The 20,768-nt window shown below is 44.6% G+C and overlaps 1 protein-coding gene across 3 annotated transcripts in view; it reads left to right on the top strand.

Moving 5' to 3' along the window:
- The first annotated feature begins 3,643 nt into the window (after window positions 1-3,643).
- The window catches only part of LOC6554278 (polyadenylate-binding protein RBP45), a 57,027-nt gene continuing 39,902 nt past the window's right edge, over window positions 3,644-20,768 (top strand). For 2 of the 3 annotated variants that reach the window (XM_015153541.2, XM_026983597.1), the window contains exon 1: window positions 7,706-8,452. In XM_015153541.2, coding sequence (XP_015009027.2) covers window positions 7,721-8,452 — 732 coding nt within the window. In that variant the 5' untranslated portion in view covers window positions 7,706-7,720. Of the gene's footprint in view, window positions 3,894-7,531; window positions 8,453-20,768 lie in introns of those variants that run through there. The other variant, XM_026983591.1, reaches the window with a different exon arrangement.

Here is a 20,768-nt window from a genome sequence, read left to right as displayed (position 1 = left end):
ACCGAAGTCTCTGGCCCTCCGACAGCGATAATTTCCCACAAGAATGCAGCATTAACACGAGACACAGATGGCCAAAGGGCCAGCCAAGGAGTGGATTAGATCGGAGTGCTCAGGGAGGAGATCCGGATGGGGATGGGGATGTGGATTGGGATTGGGATTGGGAAGGGTTATTCCGGGCAATATACCCGCTCTCGTACTGTGTGTTTGTCATATCTGCATGCGCAACTAAAAAGGTTTCTGGCTGCTGGCAAATTGATCCCAGCTCACTGGCTTATGAAGGACACGGGCAGTACTATTGTCTGGCTTTCCTTGGGAGGATGCAGATGCGGATGCGGATGCGAATGCGGAGTGGGGCTGTGCGGATAATAAACGTTGCCGAAGTAAAAGAAGCTGTAGCTCTACAGCTCGAGCAGCCAGGCGAGCAACGCAAAAAGCCAACTCTCAAAGGACCTGTGACAGGATAATGCATGCTTGCATTTTAGATGACAATAATGCATTTTTGTTTTAAGGGTAATTTTGCAGAATGTTTTGCTGGCGGCACCATCGCTGTGGGATTTCATTATGCGCAAATATATAAAGAAGTTTTGTTTATTCTTTGCGATTTGCAAATGACTCTCCAACTTTGCTTAAGTACTGCCATCAAACGGTGGGCCCAGCTCGTCCTTGCACAACAATTTAAAAATGTATTAAACTCGGCGAGAGCTAAAAGTACTTGAAACTTTTGCAGCCAATTAAATTTGCGAACATCGTCTCCACGCAGCTTACATATTTTATGGCACAATAATTTTTCAATTAGAGCAAAAACATTTTGTCTTCGCCTCGAAGCAATAAATGAAGTATTGGGGACCAAATTAACAGACATTTTTGAGTTGATGCTTTTAAGAATCTGCAAATTATGACCACCACACCCATTGCTTTTTATAGGGTAACAAAGTGCTGTCCTCGCGATCCCCACTTCATAAATTATAAAATATATTTATCTGCACTCTTAAAAGTCATTATTTTTAATATTTATAAATCTAAGAACAATATGATCAATAATTTCGGGAGTTAGTAATAATTTGACATTTATAAGGAATTAAATTACATTTTTATAAACGTTTTATAGTATATTGTAGACTATTCTGGTCTGAAAAATCATCGCTTTAAGAATAGAGCTCATGAAATATTCACGACCAACTTTTGGTCGTACTTCATGCCGTCTGACTTTAGTTAAAGCCACTTTAAAGCCTTTTACTTGGCAGTTAATCGATTGGCGTTAGGTCTGTGTTATGGTTCTGTGGGGGGATTAAGTGAAAAAGTCTATAAAAATACGCCGGAGTGGGCCGTGTCTGTTGTGCGTTTCCGCCGGACACGGTGACGGTGCTCGGCAGCTGGCTCGTCTGGGAGGCTAATCCTCGACAGAAGCACGTCCTCGTGCTCAACGGAAATCGCCATTCAAAAATTACGGGGGTTGGCCCGCTCACATGCCGCCAAATGTGGCACGGCAGCAGCATTGTTTACTTTTCATTTCCTTCAAGCAGATGCCACATGCTCCCCATTCCGGTCGTTCGATGTGTAAATAAATGGCGGACTCTGGGATTTCCCGCATCTCTGGGGGTCGCATTTTTTCGTCACTGGCGGACTAATTTGCAAGACAATTAGAAGGTCTCTGGCCGAACCAGACGACGGTCGCTAATGAAAGCGCGCGATAAGAAAACTTAACAAATGTCAAATGGCCAAAAGGAGCGATGGAGATTGCAAGGTGGAGGTCTAAGCGCCGCCGGGCCACGCTGTCTGCGCTGAAAAGTAAAGTAAATGTTTACTTGGGAAATCTGAAATTTGCATAATTTGCCAAAGAAGCAAGGAGACAGAGACTGTCTGCCACCGATAAAGTCGCAGTAGTATTCATGGCTTGCTCGCCGGGATGGATGGCAAAGTTTTGGGCCAACAATGCCATCGTTCGATAGCGTCACATGTGTCCCTGGCCAGTGGGAGATTATGTCCGGCATGTGTCAAACTGGACGCCGGTTTGACCATCGGGCTGCCAGGATGTCGTCTTTGCCGGCCAGCAGGTGTCAGGAGCGCTGCCGAGTCCTGTCAGCTGATTCCTCGGTCCAGGCTCAACAGGATGCCACGTGCTCATAGTTGTTGCCGTTGCCAGTGGTTGCCAGTTGTTGCTGGCTTGTATCGCAGTTTTGCAGCCGAGAGCGAGCCGAGGAAAATTGCGATACAAGGAGCACCAACTTTCGCTCTCGGTGAGCGACTCTTCGTGACTTGTATCGCATTTTCGCCACCAGCCTGTTGTTGTATTGCATCCCGCCCGCAAAACAACTGGTAAACAAAGCGCAGAGGCGTCGTTTTACCTGGGGGCTTCCCACCGGAAATGATCGTATTCGAACATTTTTACGCGCAAATTTTCCGCCATTTTGTGATTTCTGCGGAAAACTAAAGCTGGAGAGCGACTATATACTCTTGTTCCATGGCGCCTCCCCTTTGGGTACATAAGCCTTTGTGACTTTTACATGACCAGCGTTCAGACTCCGCCTCTGTGTCGTACATGCATTTCCACTGGGCTGCGAGTGCATTGGTATTGGTGAGAATCCTTGCAGCATGCGGAGAGTTGAGAGAGCCCACGAAAACGTGGTGCTGCTCCTCGGTGGTGGATGCAGCCGAAGGACTTCGACGAATTCGAGAAGTGCGCTACAGTTGGTACAATATGAAACTTGATAATAGGTTTTAAGCTTACAAAATAGTGGAAGGTAAAACATAAAATACTTTGATTGCTGATGATTCCAAATAAGTACTTGTTTTAACTCAAAAGGGGCATGTGAATACCACTTCAATTATTTTTAATATTTTGTGGACAAGCATTTGTAAATTAGATCATATTTTAATAGTATCCCGACTCCGTATGCTTGCAGAAAATCATGCTTAAAGTTCTCGTCCTAAGCTCTAAATAATTAATGAAATCCCAGAGTATGTCCGTATGACAAAGTGCAGCTCATCAGGCAACTTAACCTGCTGCCACTCAGGACTCAGAACTCGGGCGCGCTGAAGAGCCATCAAAACAGAGATACTCGTGAGCCACTTGGCCAGGAGCAGGCAGCAGGACGAAGGAGCTGGCGATGAGCCGGCCTGGTTCAGCGGATGGCCATACTCGCACCTTTGCGTCCTGGTGGTGGATGTCCTTGCTCTCTCTCTCTCTCTCTCCTTATATCTAGCTCTCTCTATGAATATGTGCAAATTAGCATATCAAATGCCATAAATGGCGCTAAGGCAGATAGCCGAGTGTTAGTGGCTGTGTGTGTGAGCCACTCTCCATTGTTACCCATACGCCACGTTGCACGAGCGAATGAGCGCACGAAGGGCGGTGCAAAAAGGACGAGGGGTGGGTGCACCTGCAGCTGTGTGTGTGTGCGTGTGATTTAGTTGCATGCGATAATGTCAACCACAGAGAAGAGCCGTTCGCCTTTATTCCGCTGCTTGGGTTGGCTCGCCTTGCGTGCACTGTATTGGTGGCACACGTGTGTGTGTGTGTGTGTGTGATGGGTCGCCTTCTTCTTCTTTTTTTTGGTGGTGGTGCAGCGCTGCCACTTCAAAAGCAACTGAAACTGCTGGACGCCGACTTTGGCTACTTGGCGACTGGGCTCTTCAGTGTCAATTCGTCGACACGAGGCGCTGCTTTTCGCTCAGAACAAATCGTTAATGTCTTGGAAAGGATATCCTTCCTGACTTCCCGGTTTTCACGGCTGCCACGTGCTCGTCCTCCTCTCCGTTTTTCCCATACTCGTGCTGATTTGTTTTCCTGCCTCTCCGAAACGCGAGTTTTGTTGTGCGGAAGTATAAAAATTCGATACAACCCATCGAAAAGTGGGCCATTCGGGCGGTGTCCTGGCAGGACCTGCACTAGTGTGAGTGAGCACTGCACTTCGGCGGGAGAGAGAGAGAGTGTGAGTAGAAGGACCTCTGCAGGCCGCTCTCTTTGTTGTGCTACGTGTTTTGGCCTACGTGTTCTGACCTTGTTTACAAATTTTTTTTGAGTAGCCGCAAAGGATAACCGCGGCTCAAATGCGTGCGCATGTGTACAAGACAACAGATCCTTAAGTCAAATAAATATCTTGAGTCATTCTGAGATGCTGGTCCTTTCAAACATTCTGTTTTGAGAAATGTTTCACGAAAATATAAAAATAAATAAGGATTTAGTTTTTAAGTCATTCAAAGCAGATCAGTAGTGTAAATTTCAACTAAAATATGGAAGCTATAAAATATATATGGAAATTTTTGCTTCTGTTTCTTAGTGCTATTAGTTTTGGATTTTTTTTAAAATTTTTCAAAGGAAATATTTTGTTAGTCCTAGGAATTTCAAAATGTATTTAAATGTATCTAAAGAATGTATTTATTCTAACAATCCCTCTTTACTCAAATTTATGTTAATTACTTACGTTAACCTAACTATTTCCAAATTCAAATGGTAGTTCAATGGAATTTGGAAGGAATTTCAACTTTTCTGTGCAGGTCTAATGCATTTATAATCAGCCGAGGATTACACATTTAAATACCAGATTTAAATCACAACCCTTCCCTCAAAAGCCATCCCTCGTAATTTATGTAAAAACTTTATAATCCAGGAGAGGTTTTTTGTTGCAATGGCGCTTCATTAATTTATGAATATCAAATTGCATTTTGACATTTGCCAACAAAAACTATTTAAAACTTGTCCCGGTCTGTGCCCGGCGCACAATAGCCTTGGTCCCTGTCCCAGGACCTTTTTCAGGACCCCCATCCTGGCCATTTCTTCGCTTTCCCCGCCATTGGCGATTCGGTTTGATTGAAGCGCCCGCATGTACAGAACATTTTAAATATTTACAAAGATATTTCAAAAAACGCTTTTGGCATGTTTTGTTTTTGTACCCAGTTCCCTTTATAATTGTTGTTGCTGTTTCCCCTGCTGGTGTGTGTGTGTGTCCAGAGGTCCTCGGAGTTTCCCCCCCGGTTGGTCGAGTGTTTTGCTCACTTTTCGGTCGCTGGGAAAAAAGGGAAAACCGAACTCCAAATGTGGCATGTGGGTGGCTCTTGAGTTGCTGTGTGTATGAATGTGTGTTTGTGGGCGGGGCACTTGAGGGCGCGTGTGTCCTTTTAGGAAAGTGTCAAAAACCGTTGGTCAAAAAAGCGTATGGCAATTATTCAACACAATTGAATATGAAGTGTGGCGATGGCAGGGGCGGGCATGTGGGGTGCAAAAAAAGTTGCAGCGCTGGGCAAATAATGAAAAATACACCCACATCAGTATTTTTCGGCTGTCTGCACTCCGGCACACACCCACCCACACACCCACCCACTCACACACTTGCACCCTTTTCATGTCCTGCTGCTCCTGCCGCCGTTGCTGTTGTTGTTGCGCAGTTGCTGCCGCCTGGCAATTTTTCGGTGATAAAATATTTAAATTTAATTAAGGCCACCGACGAGCAACACGATTGCCGGGGCCAGCGGCCAAAAGGGAAGATGAAGTGGTGCCGGTCCTTGCCGGACCTTTGACCCTGCATTCCCGTTCCCAGGAAACGGGTGGTTATGCGCGGGGCGGGGGGCTCTGGACTGGGGGTCAGGTCCTTTTTGCGCCTTTTGCATTTGCGTATGGTGCGTTTTGCAGGCTTACGGCTCTGCTGCCCGGCAAGAAATTCATTAAAAATTTTTGCTTTGATGCTACCAAATTCTTTTTGTAAGTTTCTTTGTACTTCCAGCTTTGTATATCTCACGGACAACACGGGGCCACAAAACATACTTTCAAAGGACTCCGGCGGTCGGTCTGTGTCCTTGCCAGTGATTATGTGCACGGACTTAACCCCTTTTCGGCTTTTGTAATTAAGCTCCGAGAGCCACAATAGTTGCATATGCACGCGTATCTCTACCCGAGATATTGTGCACACAAATTGAACACGATTACAGCTGAAAATTGTTGGCCAAAATGCAAACTTTCCATATGCTGGCAACTTAATCGCCGGCAAGAAAAGTCAGAAAGTTGCTGTTTTGCTTGTCTAAACCCTGAAACTAAACTATTCCAGCTCTGCCACCAAACTTTTGATCTTGAGTTGTGCAAATATTTTTCATTATGCGGGCCAAGTATTTATGGAATTATGGAAATTTGTTTTCAAGATATTTGCTTTCGTTCTCCGCAAGACGGCAAGTTAAAACCTGTCAGATTCAAGAGCGGATTTTAGGAAATAATCTTGGTCGTTTCGATGGCTGTTTGTTGTTTTAAAAACACTTGAGGCTCTGCCTTTTTATTAATATTTAGGTTGTACAAGTTTACCTTCGATTCTGCCCTCCGCTGCGATTTCCGAGTTTGAACCTCTGTTTTAGATCATTATAAACTGCTTCGATACAGCTCACAGCTTTGATTGATTGAGTGCCAAGCCTGTGGAATGATCCCCGTATTCATTTCAGATCTGCAATTTTAGGAGTCCTCTGTCAAGTACCCCTATTGACTCCTGATTGATACTGCACGTATGTTTTAAAATGGGGATTTATGGCCTGCAGCCAGTCTGACAATTAACCATGGCCAGTGCCTACTGGCTGACTGACTGAGGCGAATGCCAAGCTCCCAGCTCAGAAATTTGGCTACAGGCAGTTGCCACAATGGCTGGACACGTGCACCTGTTTTGTCACATCTAATATTCCATTGTTTGGTCTGTGGCAAGGACTCGTTCCTGGCCGAAATGCGTTTTGGAACATTCCAAGAAGCAAAGCCAACGGAGTCAACAATGCTCTATGGACAGAGGCATGCAAATTGGCCAGGAAAAGGGAATGGCATGAGAGCTGGCCAGAAGGAAAAAGGGAACAGGCCCTGCCAATTTTTCTTGCATTTGCCTTCGAGTTCGAGTTTTTCGGTTTTTCCCGTGTTATTGTTACCCCTCCCGTCCTGTTTGTCCAAGTTGCCATTTCAAGCGTGTTGCAATGAAAAGCAAACTTTCCATCGCACACGCATTTGGGGTTAGGCATTCGGTCGCCTGTTTTCGGTCTCTGGGCTGTTGGGCTGTTGGGCTGCTGGACTCAACAGGCGAACACGGGGCGTATACGAAATTAAAATGCACTCAGCTGAAAAATTGGTTTTCTCGTTCTTGACAAACTTTGAGTGATTTCTGAAAGCCTCTGACGGTTGCCAGCCCATGGAGGGCGAATCGGTAGACGAGGCGCCAAAACCCCATCCACAACAAGATACTTTTTGGAAGCCAGCGCGCCTCCTCACCTTGTTTTCTCAAAGATGTTTTAATAAGGCGTACATTTTAATCAAGCGTGCCGAAAATAACTCATAAATTATGGAAAGCCAAAGTAAGCAGATGGGGAGGCCGAAGGAATGATAACAAGAAGGCCGAAAATTGCTCGACTCATTAAAAATATATGACTTGGTATTTAAAGCCCTTTCTGAACTTCGCTGGCTTTTGGCCACTAAATGGCTGATTGATAATTTAATTCTTTAAAATTTCGACTTTGCTTTTTGTTAAAATATCTAACGGCCTTTAAATGCAGTCTTTAATTTCCCTTTTAATTTCAGTTAAATATAGCTGACCTATCTGACGCTGCCAAAATAGCGAACCTGTCGACCGGCGTATCGACCAGTCCCGCCGCGGGACTGGGTATCGTGGGCATCCTGCCCTGCTCACTCCATTGGCAGCCGCCGGGCAAGGCGCCCAAGCTGCTGAGTTACTCCACCGGTGCGCGTGCCACCAGTCAGCCCTATGCGATGTCCGCCTCCGGGAACAGTTGCTGCAGCACCAGCGGCTGCTGCCCGGAGTGCCGTGGCTACCAACAGGACTACGAGCACTTGCCCGTTCCGCGATTGCTGCATCAACAGCCGCCGCCGCCGCTCAACCAAAATCCGCAGCAGAAGCAGGAGCATCAGCAGGGCAGCTGCATCACCACCTTGCAGCAGACAACAGCAACTACATCCAATTGTTTATACGGCAATTGTCTGATGCCAGCGACTGCAAATACAAGCAGCTATGTGAGCAACATTGGCACAGAGCAGCCGCTGCTGACTATGCAACATTGTCATTCTCATTGCAACATGCAGCATAGCAATAACACCGGCGGCAGCAACAAGGCATCAGCAATTTACAATAACATACCTGCCCAGTCGATGATCTTTGTGCCCTTCATGTTGCCCATGCAACATCCGCAGCAGCAGCAGCAGCAGCCCCATTTGCATATGCAACCTCCTCTGCCGCCGCCGGAGGATTGCAAGCCTTTGTTGCAGGCCAAGAGCGTGCCACCGCCGCCACAGCCGCCGCCCATGCTCACCCACTTCCAGGCGATGATGCAACCACCACCAAAACCACCTTCACCGATGATGCCTCCACAACGCTTTGGCTGCCCCCCGCCCAGCAGGCAACCTGCCACGCCCCCCCTGCCGGCAACCTACAGAGTTCAGAGCCTCAAATCCGCGGCTGCAGCGGCTGTCAGTGCTTACCAGCGGGTAAGTCCAAGTTGAAAATATCTAAAAATTGTACTTTACTCTCAGCGGTTAATTATTATTTCAATACTTTGAATTGTACACATTAATAAGGAGGGTTTCCAATCGACAACTCAAAAAATCTTAACAAAGCTTGGTCAAAATTCCCGTGAGGTGTCTGACATTTATACAAAGTGGCTGGCTGTGAACGTAGAATATTTATAGTACATCAGCGGCACTTAGTCAATGGATGCAAATCCTCCTGGGCTACTAAAATGTTGCAATTTGCGAAGCGCAACACAGGCAGGGACAATGCCACGTATACTTAATATTTATGGTTGGGCTGCTGCTGCCGAACTTCAATTTACATAAACATAAAAGACAAGCAACATCGGAGGAGCTACATTTTCCCCTTTTCCGTACAATCTGCATGCATGTTGCTGGTGAGATTTAGCGCAGCGACAGGACACAAAAAATCAAAGCTTCAAGGGGGGTCCAAATGCAAATCGCAACGAGCGGAAGTGAAAGCGCAGATATGGAAAGGAATATGGTGGGGGGCGTAGGGGTTGAGGCGGGCTTACGGCGAGCACGAAAAACTAATGCATAACCTAGTAAGATCATCAACACGAAATTTTACAGCAAACTCATGTCCAAGGATGCGGAAATAAACTAGTTGTTTTTGTTACCAGGTCCGCTACCTCTGCAAGTTCCTCGCCAGCTTGCCCCTTCTTTAAGTTCCTCCTGCCGCAGTGTTGTCCTGCGCTCAATGACTTTTGCATTTAATATGAGTAAAGAAGCGCAGGACGACAAGAGATACAGCAGATAAATCCACTGGAAAAATTCATAGGAGCTTTGAGTTGTACTCTAAAAGATACACAAAGATGTCGATAAATTTGTAAGCCTATCTGCCAAAAAGTATTTTATCAATAGGCTTTTTAAGCCTGTCTGGCATATAAGTTCAGCTGTTGTTCTAAAGTTCACTTTTCTCTGTGCATCGGTGGGCCAAAGCTGAGCTGGACTTAAGGATTGGGCTTCGGCCCTTTACGGCGGGTTGAGTCCTGGCCAGCGACATGCAAAACGTGCTGTTTAAATTACGTTCCTGCCGGCAGATTTCTGATTTCGGATTTCAGGTGGGGCCGCCTGCAAGGACAAGGAGTGTTTGCTGTCCGTTCGGCTCCTGAGCTCCACAGCTCCACGGCTCCTTCCTTTCCAATTCTTGGCCGTGTCCGACGATTCGTTTATTTGATAGCCTTGCTGTTGATGCTCCTGCATAGCGTATAAGTTGGTCCTGATTAAGAATCTGCAGCACAAAAAAAGGAAAATCGCGGCGTCAGAGCTTCGCTGTTGGTCAACTGGCCATTTTCTTATGCCTTAGAAAAATGCATAAGTTCACATTTTTGATGACAACTATGTGGCATGTCATGTGGCGGCCTGCTTCTTCGACTGAAATTGATGTAACACGCGAATTAAACATGGGAAAAATGCACGTCATAGTCCTGCATCCTTAATGCTGTTCATTCACATGTGCTTAAGTAGTTTTATTTAGAAGGAGCACACCCGCACACTGAGTACTCCGGACTGTATCTGCACATTTGAATGTTAAATCTTTTATGAAATGCCATTTTTTCGACAGTCCGTCTGTCTGTCCGTTTGTCCATATCTAATACATGCAGAAAACGCTCATGTGAGAGTGCTTTCCTATATGTGTGCTATGTGTGTGTGTGTGTGTGTGTCCGTCGGTTTGTTGTGGTCTTTCTGCAACTTAACAATACCTTTTCCTCACATTTTCCAGCTTTTCTCCCGCTTTCCATCCGCCGGCACTCGCTTTCGTTTGTTTTTGCATTTCCTTCCCCTGCTTCTGGAAAACTGGGCGCGCTATCATGCACAAAGAAAGCATTTTATGTGCTGCCTTTAATGTTTGCACTAGCCCACTGTTATAATGTACTCTCACCCAGACTCGTATGGGTGCCTATAGTACGTGTGCGACTGCATGGGAGACCATAAATGGGCACTTGAAGAAATGTCTATCCATTCCCAAAAAATACTCATTTTTATCCCATAGAAACTTAACTTGTGTTATAAATTTTTTGAAAATATATTATATTAGATAAGTAAATATTGAACGCTAAATTGTATTACCCGAAACCTTTAAAAAGGTTTATCAAGATTGTATCATGTAATTATGTTTTTTGTGCACTTCACCCGCAATGATTTCGGTTCTTGGGCCCCTGCATTAGAAAGTTTTCCCGGATCTGTGGTGCATTCGGAATCAGTTGAAGCCTGGGAATCGCCTGGTTGTCTTTAGCCGCCCACTTGACCCCGCCCCCTTCATTGTGTTGGAAAAACAGTTGGTTTCCATCTAATAATTGTTCTACTCATATTCCATATGCACTTGCGGAGTATTTCAAAGCGGATTTGCTTGTTGGGTTTTACTTGTTTTTATCCCTTTTTTTTTGCTGATTCCGTATGCTGTGAGCTATTCCATGTTGTTTATTTGGGCTGTCGAAATATCTTACTTAATGCAGCTCCCTGGAAACAATGTTTCGGGCAAGTGTTACTAAGTACTTATATCATAAATAGAAGTACTGCCCAAAAGGAAATTAATCCTAAATGAATGGTAATGAAGCAGAGAGTTCTTATTGTGGCGGGCTTGTGCACAATTTATTAAGAGGATTTGGGTAAGCCCACAATTATGCTCCGGATATTAGGCTGCGGCTGTTTTCCTTTCACAACTCTAGTAAGTGGGGCAGGAAAAGAGTATATGTATATAACGCTTTAAGCCATTATATAGTGTGCTATGTACACCAGATCGAGGAGGGCACTTTAAGAAGCCAGTGGCAAAAAAGTGTTAATTGAGAAAGAGTCACAGCTTCATACATATTTGGATATTCCCGTGAAAGAGTGCAGTTGGCAAAAAAGAAAAGGATATGATGTAGAGGGGCACTTCCAAAAGGGCATCCTTCAGCCGCCAGTTGGAGCAGGAGCCGGAGCTGGAGCAATGGTGACTTAATGGCCTCGAAGGGTCGCGAGTGATGCGTAAGTGAATCCATATTTCATATGCCGCGTTAACGGGCCAGCAAAAAGCAGCCACACAAAGTGAGGAACATATTTCGAGGACTGCCAGAATGCGTTCACTTTATTGGAAGAAATCCAAGGAAAAAGTTGAAGATACCGACCAACGAGGCTGTCATTATTTCGCTCTCAACAGTGGCAAAATGAAACTGAAACAAAACGAAATAAAGGCAGAGGAATAAGGCCAGCGGTGGAGAGTCGGCAGTGTCCTTCTCGTTGCTTAAGTATAAGAAATTTGATAGCTGCGCCAAAGGATGCGATATCAAAGGATTGCCTTGTGGCCAACGAGTGACAAACGGCGAAGGAAAGTCGAGGGAAACAGTTGACAGCCAAACAGCCAAACAGCCAAAGTGGCAAATTGGACAAGCGCTAGACAGGACGAAAAGAAAGGACCCTGCAGGAACCCACAAAAAACGCACCCAAAGCGCAAATCCGAATCAGAACTTGGCCTTAAGGCCAGTTGTAGTTTCCACTGGCTGCCAAACAGCCAAGTTGCGGCATTAACAGAATGTGGTGACTTTCTCGCCTTTCACAGTGCCTGTAAATGTGCTCCATTGCTCTCCGGAGGATGTGGCATCCGCCCCCGGAATGGGAACTCTATGCCGATCTCACCATGAGAATCTTGGGTACTCTGTTAATTCAATCTGCTGGCTGACTGGCCGCGAGATGGCGCCCCAAAGTGCCAGCCACTGCTGTTGAGTGGCCCGAATCTCACCGCATTTGATTGTGTGGGTGTAAGCCGCAGCGTCCTTCGTCCTTGGTCCTTCGTCCTTTCTCTTGTGCGCGCCTGTGTGTGCGAGTACGTCGCGCACTGGCTTGCCAGAAGGCGATTAACCCATTAGTGCTACGAAGCTGTACCTGAAAACAATGAATAAAACTACAACTGTAGTTTTTATTGGATATTATAAGGCGGATAGTAAAGTTTTTGTTTTTTTTTGGAAACAACATGGAGGTATAAAATCACTTCATCCGAAAAGATGCAAAATGAATCAAATATAAAAGAATTTTGACAGAAAAAAATGTTCTTTGCAATTCAACGAATGGAAAAAGTACAATGGAATGCTGAAAAATCGGCCAAAGCTGAATGGCGCTGGCCAAAAAATAGAAATGGGTTAATCATCGCGTAGCAGATAAAAAGGACGCGGGCGTCAGGAGCAGCATCTGCCTTCTTGTTGTTGCTGCTGCCACTTGAAAGCTTTTACCACAATGCCTGTGTATCGGTGCGTGTGTCCGTGTATCCCTGGGCGAGTGTGTGTGTGTGTGTGTGTGTCTGTGAGTGTGCCCATCAAGTGCTTCTTTGTTTCTCGCTGTGTGTGCGAGGGCGCCAAATTTCAAAAGCAGCCGTGCAAAAGCTTTTTTCGCTGCCAAACGGTTTATTTTGCACGACACTCGAAATGGCACGCATCCTTTGAAAGTGTAAACGCCGTCAGCAGCTTCACTTTCAATGGCAGCCCATGCGGCGTATACTTGATACTGGCTGCTACAGTTGAGGCGCGCTCGAGCAGCGTCTCTTAAACCCTGGCCAGTCCTAATTTAATTTAGTGTAAATTCAGTTTTTGCTTCTTCCGCTTTTTGTTTTGTTGTGTGGCTCGAAAAGGTCAAACCGCCAGGAACAGGGCGAATTAAATGCAATTGACAGTTGCAATTTCCAGCTGGCTGTCAGGCCAAATCCCAGAGAAACTGCATTCGAAACAAGGGAGTGGAGCTGCGCTAAGTCCAAACTCGCAGTAACACAATAAAATGCAACCTCAACTGACACAAAGAAAATGTTTTACCGAATGTGAGCCAAGAAGTCGCTCGTGCAGGAACGAGGGCGGGCTCAGGTCCAAGGGGGCGTGGCTGGAACAAAAAATACAACAAAAAATAACGAATAGACATCACGTAAGCGGAAAAACCAATGCCAGGCCAAACCAAACCGCCGCGGCTGTCAAATTAGAGGCATTCAGGCAGGCACCTCGGAAACTTTGTCGGAATTTCTCATCAACTAGTCGTAGCTTTTGTATCCAATCCCACCTATGTGTTTCCATTTCCCTTGGACAAATGAGGTGATACCCGGTGAAATTTCAACATGAGACATAGCTCGCATTGCAAGTGAGAAAATCACTGAAATGTATTCACAGCTTATTGAATCAATCATTTTGGTTAGTAAGCAATTTGCGCCAAAGGCGTTGATTCATATGCTGCATAGTCCATGACCACTGTGATTCCACTGGCCAGCTCACATGTAATCATAATTGAAATAACCCGGCATTGTTCGAATTAAAGTTTTGGCCAGCACTTGGAGCGAATCGTAATTTAGTTTCATTGCTCGACAGAAACAGTAATGACCGTCGAAGCTGTTGTCGCAAATTTGCCTGCAGTAATGAATAGGCTGGCATGTCCTTACACCGATAGAAACGACGTCCTTAATCAGAATTGACCAATCTCAATTGTGCTTTATTTTTCCTTGGGGAAAACAACCATTTTAGGTCACTTAAATTAAACAAATTATGATTGAGTATTTTACTGCCAAACAGTAAAACTAATATTTGCTTTGAGGTACATGAAGGGATAAATTGTTTGAATATTACTATCATTTTCAAATGTATTAAATATTTTCAGCACAATATATTTTTGTTTGCAGTGCATGGAAAGTGAAACAACTATCGATATCTGTCTCAGCTTAGTGTTTGTAAAATGCTTTCCGAATTTCTGGCCAGGCTTAGAATAAAATTTATTTAATGGCAAATATTTGCCGGGAAATTACCTGAGTTGAAATGAATGCGAGCGTAGGTAAATTAGAATGCAGACACGGGCTGGGACTTTAAGTTTCGTCTAATGACTGATGCATGCGAGTTGTTTGTTTCATTTCGATGCATTTTGTTGGTCAATTAATTTGCATGTCGTTGGTGGCCGTAACTAAGGATAACAGGGCTCTGAAAATGTTCAAGTGAACACGTCGGCCACTCCCAGGTGGTATTTCTTCATTAAATTAGTGTATGTGGTGACTTTGACAAAATGGCTGTCTGTCTGTCTGCTAACTCATACCCTTCCTTTTCCTCTCCGGGTATCCTTGCAGATGGTTCGTTATGTTGGTAGTCCAGGAATGTGGACGATGGCCTTGTTTTGTTTGTCTTTTGCAACGTGTTCGGGCATCTTTATTTTCAATAACAAATAAAAATGGCCAAGTAAAACGTAAAATAAATTGCAGCCACGAGCCTTCTGGCTGTCTGCTGTTTGTGCCTCAGTTTTGCAGACTGTCCTGGATTCCAGTCCATTATGTGTTCCCTCGCATTTCCTTTGCTTTTCGGCATTTAATTGGCCGTATAATTGATTGGAGTTGTTGCTGCTGCTGTTTGTTGTTGTGGCCACTTCCCGGCATTCGATCCCCTCATCTAACTCATTATTTGTGTGTGGACTGTGTGTGTGAGTGTGTATTTGCAGCAAAACATTTCAAAATACCAGCCCAAGTGGCAAAGTTTTCTTTGGCCAACTATTGAATTGGCTCGTGGCACGAGCCTTTGATAGACTTCACAGCCCCTTGCCCCATTTTGCTGACTGGGCTTTCCGTTCCGACTGCCTCTATAAATTTGTATTGTGCCGGCTTGTACTCTGCGGTGCGTAATTAATTATATTTGCTTCAGCCTCAAAATGTCAGTCGGTCTCTAATTATTATTATGCCAATAGGGGAGAATGGCCATTGGCCTCCAGCCCCCAAAAGCGATGCCAGGTCTGCATATCTTTTTCGGTCTGCTCTCACAGGTTGTTTGACATTAATTGATTTATTTGCCTTTTACATAAATTAGGCGCTGAATATCTGGATTCGCAGCCGAACTGCAGGTGGAGTGAGTGCTGCTCTATGGGATCTCATTTCACTTGATTTAAGCATTAAAGTATTTTTCATAGTACAGCAATTATTTATTAAATCTAGTTATATATAAAGAAATATCTAGTTACATATTTATACGGTATAATATCAAATTAAAATGCTGAGTTCAATGAAATTTAGAGTTTAATTAGTATGTTTTTTTGGAAGGGCATATATCGAGTATTAATTGAGTATTAATATATTAATATTAAAACACCATTGAAAGCCCACCTAATAAGGAAACACATTGTAAAGCAGAATGTGGCCAACACAATTGTAGTATCAAACTTTTGGCATTATGCCAGTTAGCTTTATGTAGCTGCCGTTTTGGAGCAGACCAAAGTCCGTCGCTTTTTGGCATTCAATGAGCTGGAAAACGCGATCGTGGCGGGAAGCGGAAAAAAGGCAAACTTTTTGACAGCGCAACATGCAAAAACAAATTACCAAACAGTCAAACTGTCAATTACGGGGCAATTAGTTGGCTTCGATTAAATGGCAGTCGCCGTTGTAGTTGCTGTCGTCGCTTAAGCCGTTTTGGCCCCGTTTACAATGGCAGCACGTCGTCCGCACTACCAAGTCCCCCAACTTGGTAACTCCCAGCTGGGAAGCAGTGTGCAAATATTTGTGGCTGAAAATTAATGTCCGACAAGCCAGCGGCGGCATGGACAACTTTCTCTGATAATTGGCCCACTGCACTGGGCCCGCTTAAGTGGCCGGCCAGCAGTTTGATTTATTCCCGCTCCCTGGGCTGAGACTCTGGCACTCCGATAGCCAGGTGCACGGATCGGATGCATCCCCGGTGGCCACTCAAACGGCAAATACACAACATTTACAACTGTGCTAGCCAAGGACCCAGCAGTTGCACAATGCACTTTTGGGTCTGGCAACTGATAAGAAGATAAATGAGCGCGCTAGGTCGCCAGGAGTTAAGTCCTGCACTCAGAAAAGGATATGCCATGACTTATCGAATTGCGCAAGCAATGAACTTTTTGAAGCCACTGCTAAATGTGAAGGATGTGCCAAGGACTTTGCTGGCATTAATGAGTTGTTTCATTACTTTCCTTGGGAAAATTATAATTGCATTTTCTTTGCAACTACAGTACTGAACTTCTGCATAACATGTACCTACAAAACCGTAAAACGCACTTTATTTCACAGCTAATGAACTATGCTAACGATTTGCATATTGATTGGGAATTTAATAACGAGTTTAACGAGGTATAGCATTCCTATTTAGGGAAAATATTTCTGTTGTTGCGGAAAAAATGCGTTTATTTTTTTTGACGGAAAATGAGGAATGTGGTATTGCAAAAAATAAGACATATACGATGAAGATTTTCAGCATAACTTGGCTAAAAATAGTCATGCAGCGAAAATAAAGACTGTTTTGTATAGCTAATAACCACCGCTAACGACCTACATCACTTTTTGGCCGATCTAGGAAAATGTATTTTTCAATAAATTTTCACATTTTTACAAGTGGTACCATCATAAAATTTTGAAAAAAATTGCAAAATTTAAAATTTGAAAATTTGAACGCAGTTTGATTGGGAAAGTAATTACGAGCTTAATGAGGTATAACATTCCACATTTGAACCATTATTTCCCAAATTCTGATGAAAAATCTGATTATTTTCCGTAACATTAAACTGGTTTTGTATCTAAACTTGATTTTAACATACCGTAGAGAATAACAGAATATAAACTAAAGTTTTGTTTAAAGTGTACAGCTAGTAAATTCATTGAGATGGCTAGGAAATGGCATTTGAAAGTTTTATGATCGTATAAAACAGCGGCGAGCTGTCTCCCATTTAAGCAGCACAGCCCTGCCAGGATATGCAAAGTGGTGCCGAGACGGTGTCCTCCCAAAAAGCTGCCACTCCTCTATCTTTGTTTGTTTGTTGGCTCAGACTGCCGTAGGCCGGCACATGCGAACTGCAAATTATGAGCGATGGCATCGCTGTGCGTCTGAACGGAGTCTTGGGCTATATACCCCGATACGGCTTTGGATCTGGCTCTACTACCGTGCGATGCCACATTTGGCATTGCTCATATGACGTGTGGTCGCAATATGCATTGTTGCGTGTCCTTCCGGAAACAGCTGTCAGTACACTGGAATATGCAACTACTTTACAGCTGGACTGTACAAATTATATACCTAATATGAATTATATAAAATCTGAGCTGTGCTAAACATTCAAGTTATTTTAAATGCAATCTAATAGCCAATGTTGATACCGATCCATTCAATAGTAGAAGGTACATAGTTGGTTACCCACTTTGCTAAAATTTTTTCTCTGCATTGGTTGTATGGAACTGCATGCTGCGAGTGTCTACGGCACTGCACTTTTGCCGATTGATGCCTTTGGCATGCTTTTGTGTTTGGCTCCAGCTGCAGTTTCATCTACATCCTCAGTTCCATCCTCATTCTCATCCGCATCCGCATCCCCATCCCAATCCGCATCCGCATCTCCATCTGCTCGCAATGCCGCAGCCTGAGTGATGTGGGGCCTAATTTATGGCCCGGTTTGCCTGCTGGCCCGTTCTGCATACCGAAATGGCAAACGGCCACTGTCAAAGCAGGAGAGCAACAGAAACTGCAGCGGCGACTGCAGAAAATTGCATGGCATTAGATCGCCGATTGCCCCCGCAACTGGGCTCCTATAAATTGCATTGCATACCTCGGCGCGCTGCTAATTATGCAACCCAACCCAAGCCTACCCAAGCCGAGCCGCTCGATCCAATCCAATTCAATCCAATCGGATCCGGTCCGTTCCGTTCCGTTCAGCTGCTGGCCTCATAAATATGCATTACAGCATATACTTTCACCTGTCGCTGGACGCGGCATCAATCAACGTCCATTAAGCCGAAGAAGTGCGCCAGGAAACGGAAGTGTGGCACACATACACGCGTACGCAGGTGCCACTTGAAGGACGAGTCACGCAGAAAGGAAATCAAAACAGGGAAAGGGGAAAACATCCCCTTACCGAACACAGAACGATCAAAAAAATGTATTTCTTTATTTGTTCAGGCCTATACCATCTATTTTTTTAAAGATAATCAGTATATCCTTTCATAGAAGGAAAAGTCCCAGTTTTTTCGATTAAAAATCCGTTTGAAGGCCTCTTGAGATCATTTGCCATGTAGCCATTTTCACTGAACTCAAACGTAGCATATTTAACATGTCTGCTGGTCATCAACTAACAAACAATCTGCCTCCGTTTCCTTGGGCTGCGCAGGAAGGCAGCCTGTCAACTGAGTCTGCACCAATTCTCCGAGTGAAAAGCACACACACACACACGCACATATCGTCGTCCTGTCAGCGGCAACAACAAATGATAAAATGTTTGCGTCCAGCCAGCGACTTTCTCTTACTTTCATCTCCATGCGGAGAGAGGGTGTGGAAAGCGAAATAATTTAATTTCGCCTGCCATGTTCGCCGCAGGCCGTCGCCCGCTGAATTTGTTTTATTAAAAACTGTGCACTATACGCTGGCAAATGAAAGAAATGAAATCAAATACTCAAAAATGAGCAAATAAGGCGAAAGGAAGGCGGCGACAACGCAACGCAACGGAAAAAACAGGAACAAAAATGTACAAAATATGTATCCGATGGGGCTTGGCAATTTTGTAATTTCTTGGGGTAAGTCTGCAAAACGCTTTGTTTTGTAGATTTCCTTTGACGGCTTGACGGTTATTTAATTTGCTCTCCCCCAGAAATTGGGCCACGAAATCTACGTAATCCCCAGTTCCATGACAAAATGTTGATGCTAATGCTGTAAATGCTCGGCCATCATTTGTCTTCATTCATCTTTGCCAATTGTCCACCCATTCGAGTTTCGAACGCCACTCGAAATCATTAATTTCAAATATTATCCCCGACTGACAAAACCCCACAGTGAATGGTAAATTGTAATACGAGCGGCATATTCATAAATATGAAATAACTTCGGTGCCATTTAGCGGCAAATAATTTGCAACAGCCACGCCCACTTTTCAGTGTTGCTACACAGGGAAAAAAACCTGCTCAAATCCTGGCTACCTGTGGAATAATATTTTACCTCGTTTTTAAGCAAATTGTATAAATTCTTTTACAGAAATGAATTAATAGCTAAACGGCAATCATTAAAAGTAGTATGCTTAGTGTCCTTGTACTTTTTCTTAGAGTGCCTGGTCCTTTTTTCATATTTATCGTTGCCTTTCCCAGTTCTTTATTAAGCAAACTAATCATGACCCTTTGTGGCCGACACGTGGCTGATAAAAGCGGACCCGGGGACAGCAAATAATGTGCGCTCTGATGGTCTGAATGGGCCCAGGATGCCCGGCTATAGGACTACAGGATCCTTCGCAACAGCTTCTGAATTCGGCATTCCCATAACGCCGAGCATATTCAAGGTTCGTCCAGGCAAATCCTTTAAGTGTCATTCGGTGGCCCTTGAATTCGGTTGCAACGTTTGCTCTAGTTTTTCCTCGGGTTTTTTCCCTTTTTTTGCCCGAGTTGTTTGCTCACTTTTTATGCGTTTGGATTTGCACATTTGGACACTAGTTAATTATGTTCTTAGTCCCTTTTATGTCACAATTTTCATTTGGCAACATCAAATAAACTAAATGTCCGGCAGGGGCACGGCCGGAAAATGGCGCACGATTTCGGGGGAAAACTGTCTACCGCAATTGTCGTGGCAAGGTAAACAAATATGCGTGTATGGCTGGCTGGCTAACTACATTGCCCATTGGCTGCAGTCCTGATCCTGGGGTTCCTGGTGTTCCTGGGGTTCCTGGGGTTCCTCGGGTACCGAGTGGGGTGGATTGGGATGGTTTTGGGGTGGAACAAATGTGCCTATTTGTAGCTGGTGTGGGGTCCTTTGGTGCGGTCGTCTGCTATAAAATTCTGTGCGGAATGGACATTCGGACTTTTAATATGCTCGAGTAATGTCTGCATTAACAGAATTCATTTGCAGGACATGGCCAGCAGCCAGGACAACCCCATCCATGTGAGCTTGTGTCTGTGTGTGTGCGTCCGCATGTTGTGTTGGTGTGGAGAAAACAAATTTATGTCGTGCTACTTGCTGAAATTGGATTTCTGGCCGCTGCTCCCCTTGGTTGTTATTGTTGTCGTCACATCGTTGCTTTTTAGTCACCGAAATGAGAGGAAAACCCAAGGAGAAATACAAAACTCAACCCACACGACAAGGGCTGGGGCTTGAAGTTTGTTTCCATTCCTGGTTTTAGTACGTGTAATCCTTTTTCATGATTTGCACGCCACTTCAGAGGACATTTGTCGGCCTTGGCATTAGTCTCAGGTTAGTCGTTTGTCCTCAGCTCAGCTCAGCGCAGCTCAACTCAGCTCGACTTTCCCAGTCGTAATCAAGTTGAATGCCTCAATTAGGTGGCTGTCTCTACCTCGAAATTGGAATGACCTGGC

This window comes from Drosophila erecta, unplaced genomic scaffold (genome assembly GCF_003286155.1).
Source record: "Drosophila erecta strain 14021-0224.00,06,07 unplaced genomic scaffold, DereRS2 tig00000000-arrow-pilon, whole genome shotgun sequence".
Lineage (NCBI taxonomy): Eukaryota > Metazoa > Arthropoda > Insecta > Diptera > Drosophilidae > Drosophila > Drosophila erecta.
Note: the sequence above shows the minus strand (reverse complement) of the source record. Positions and strands in the feature narration are given on the sequence as shown.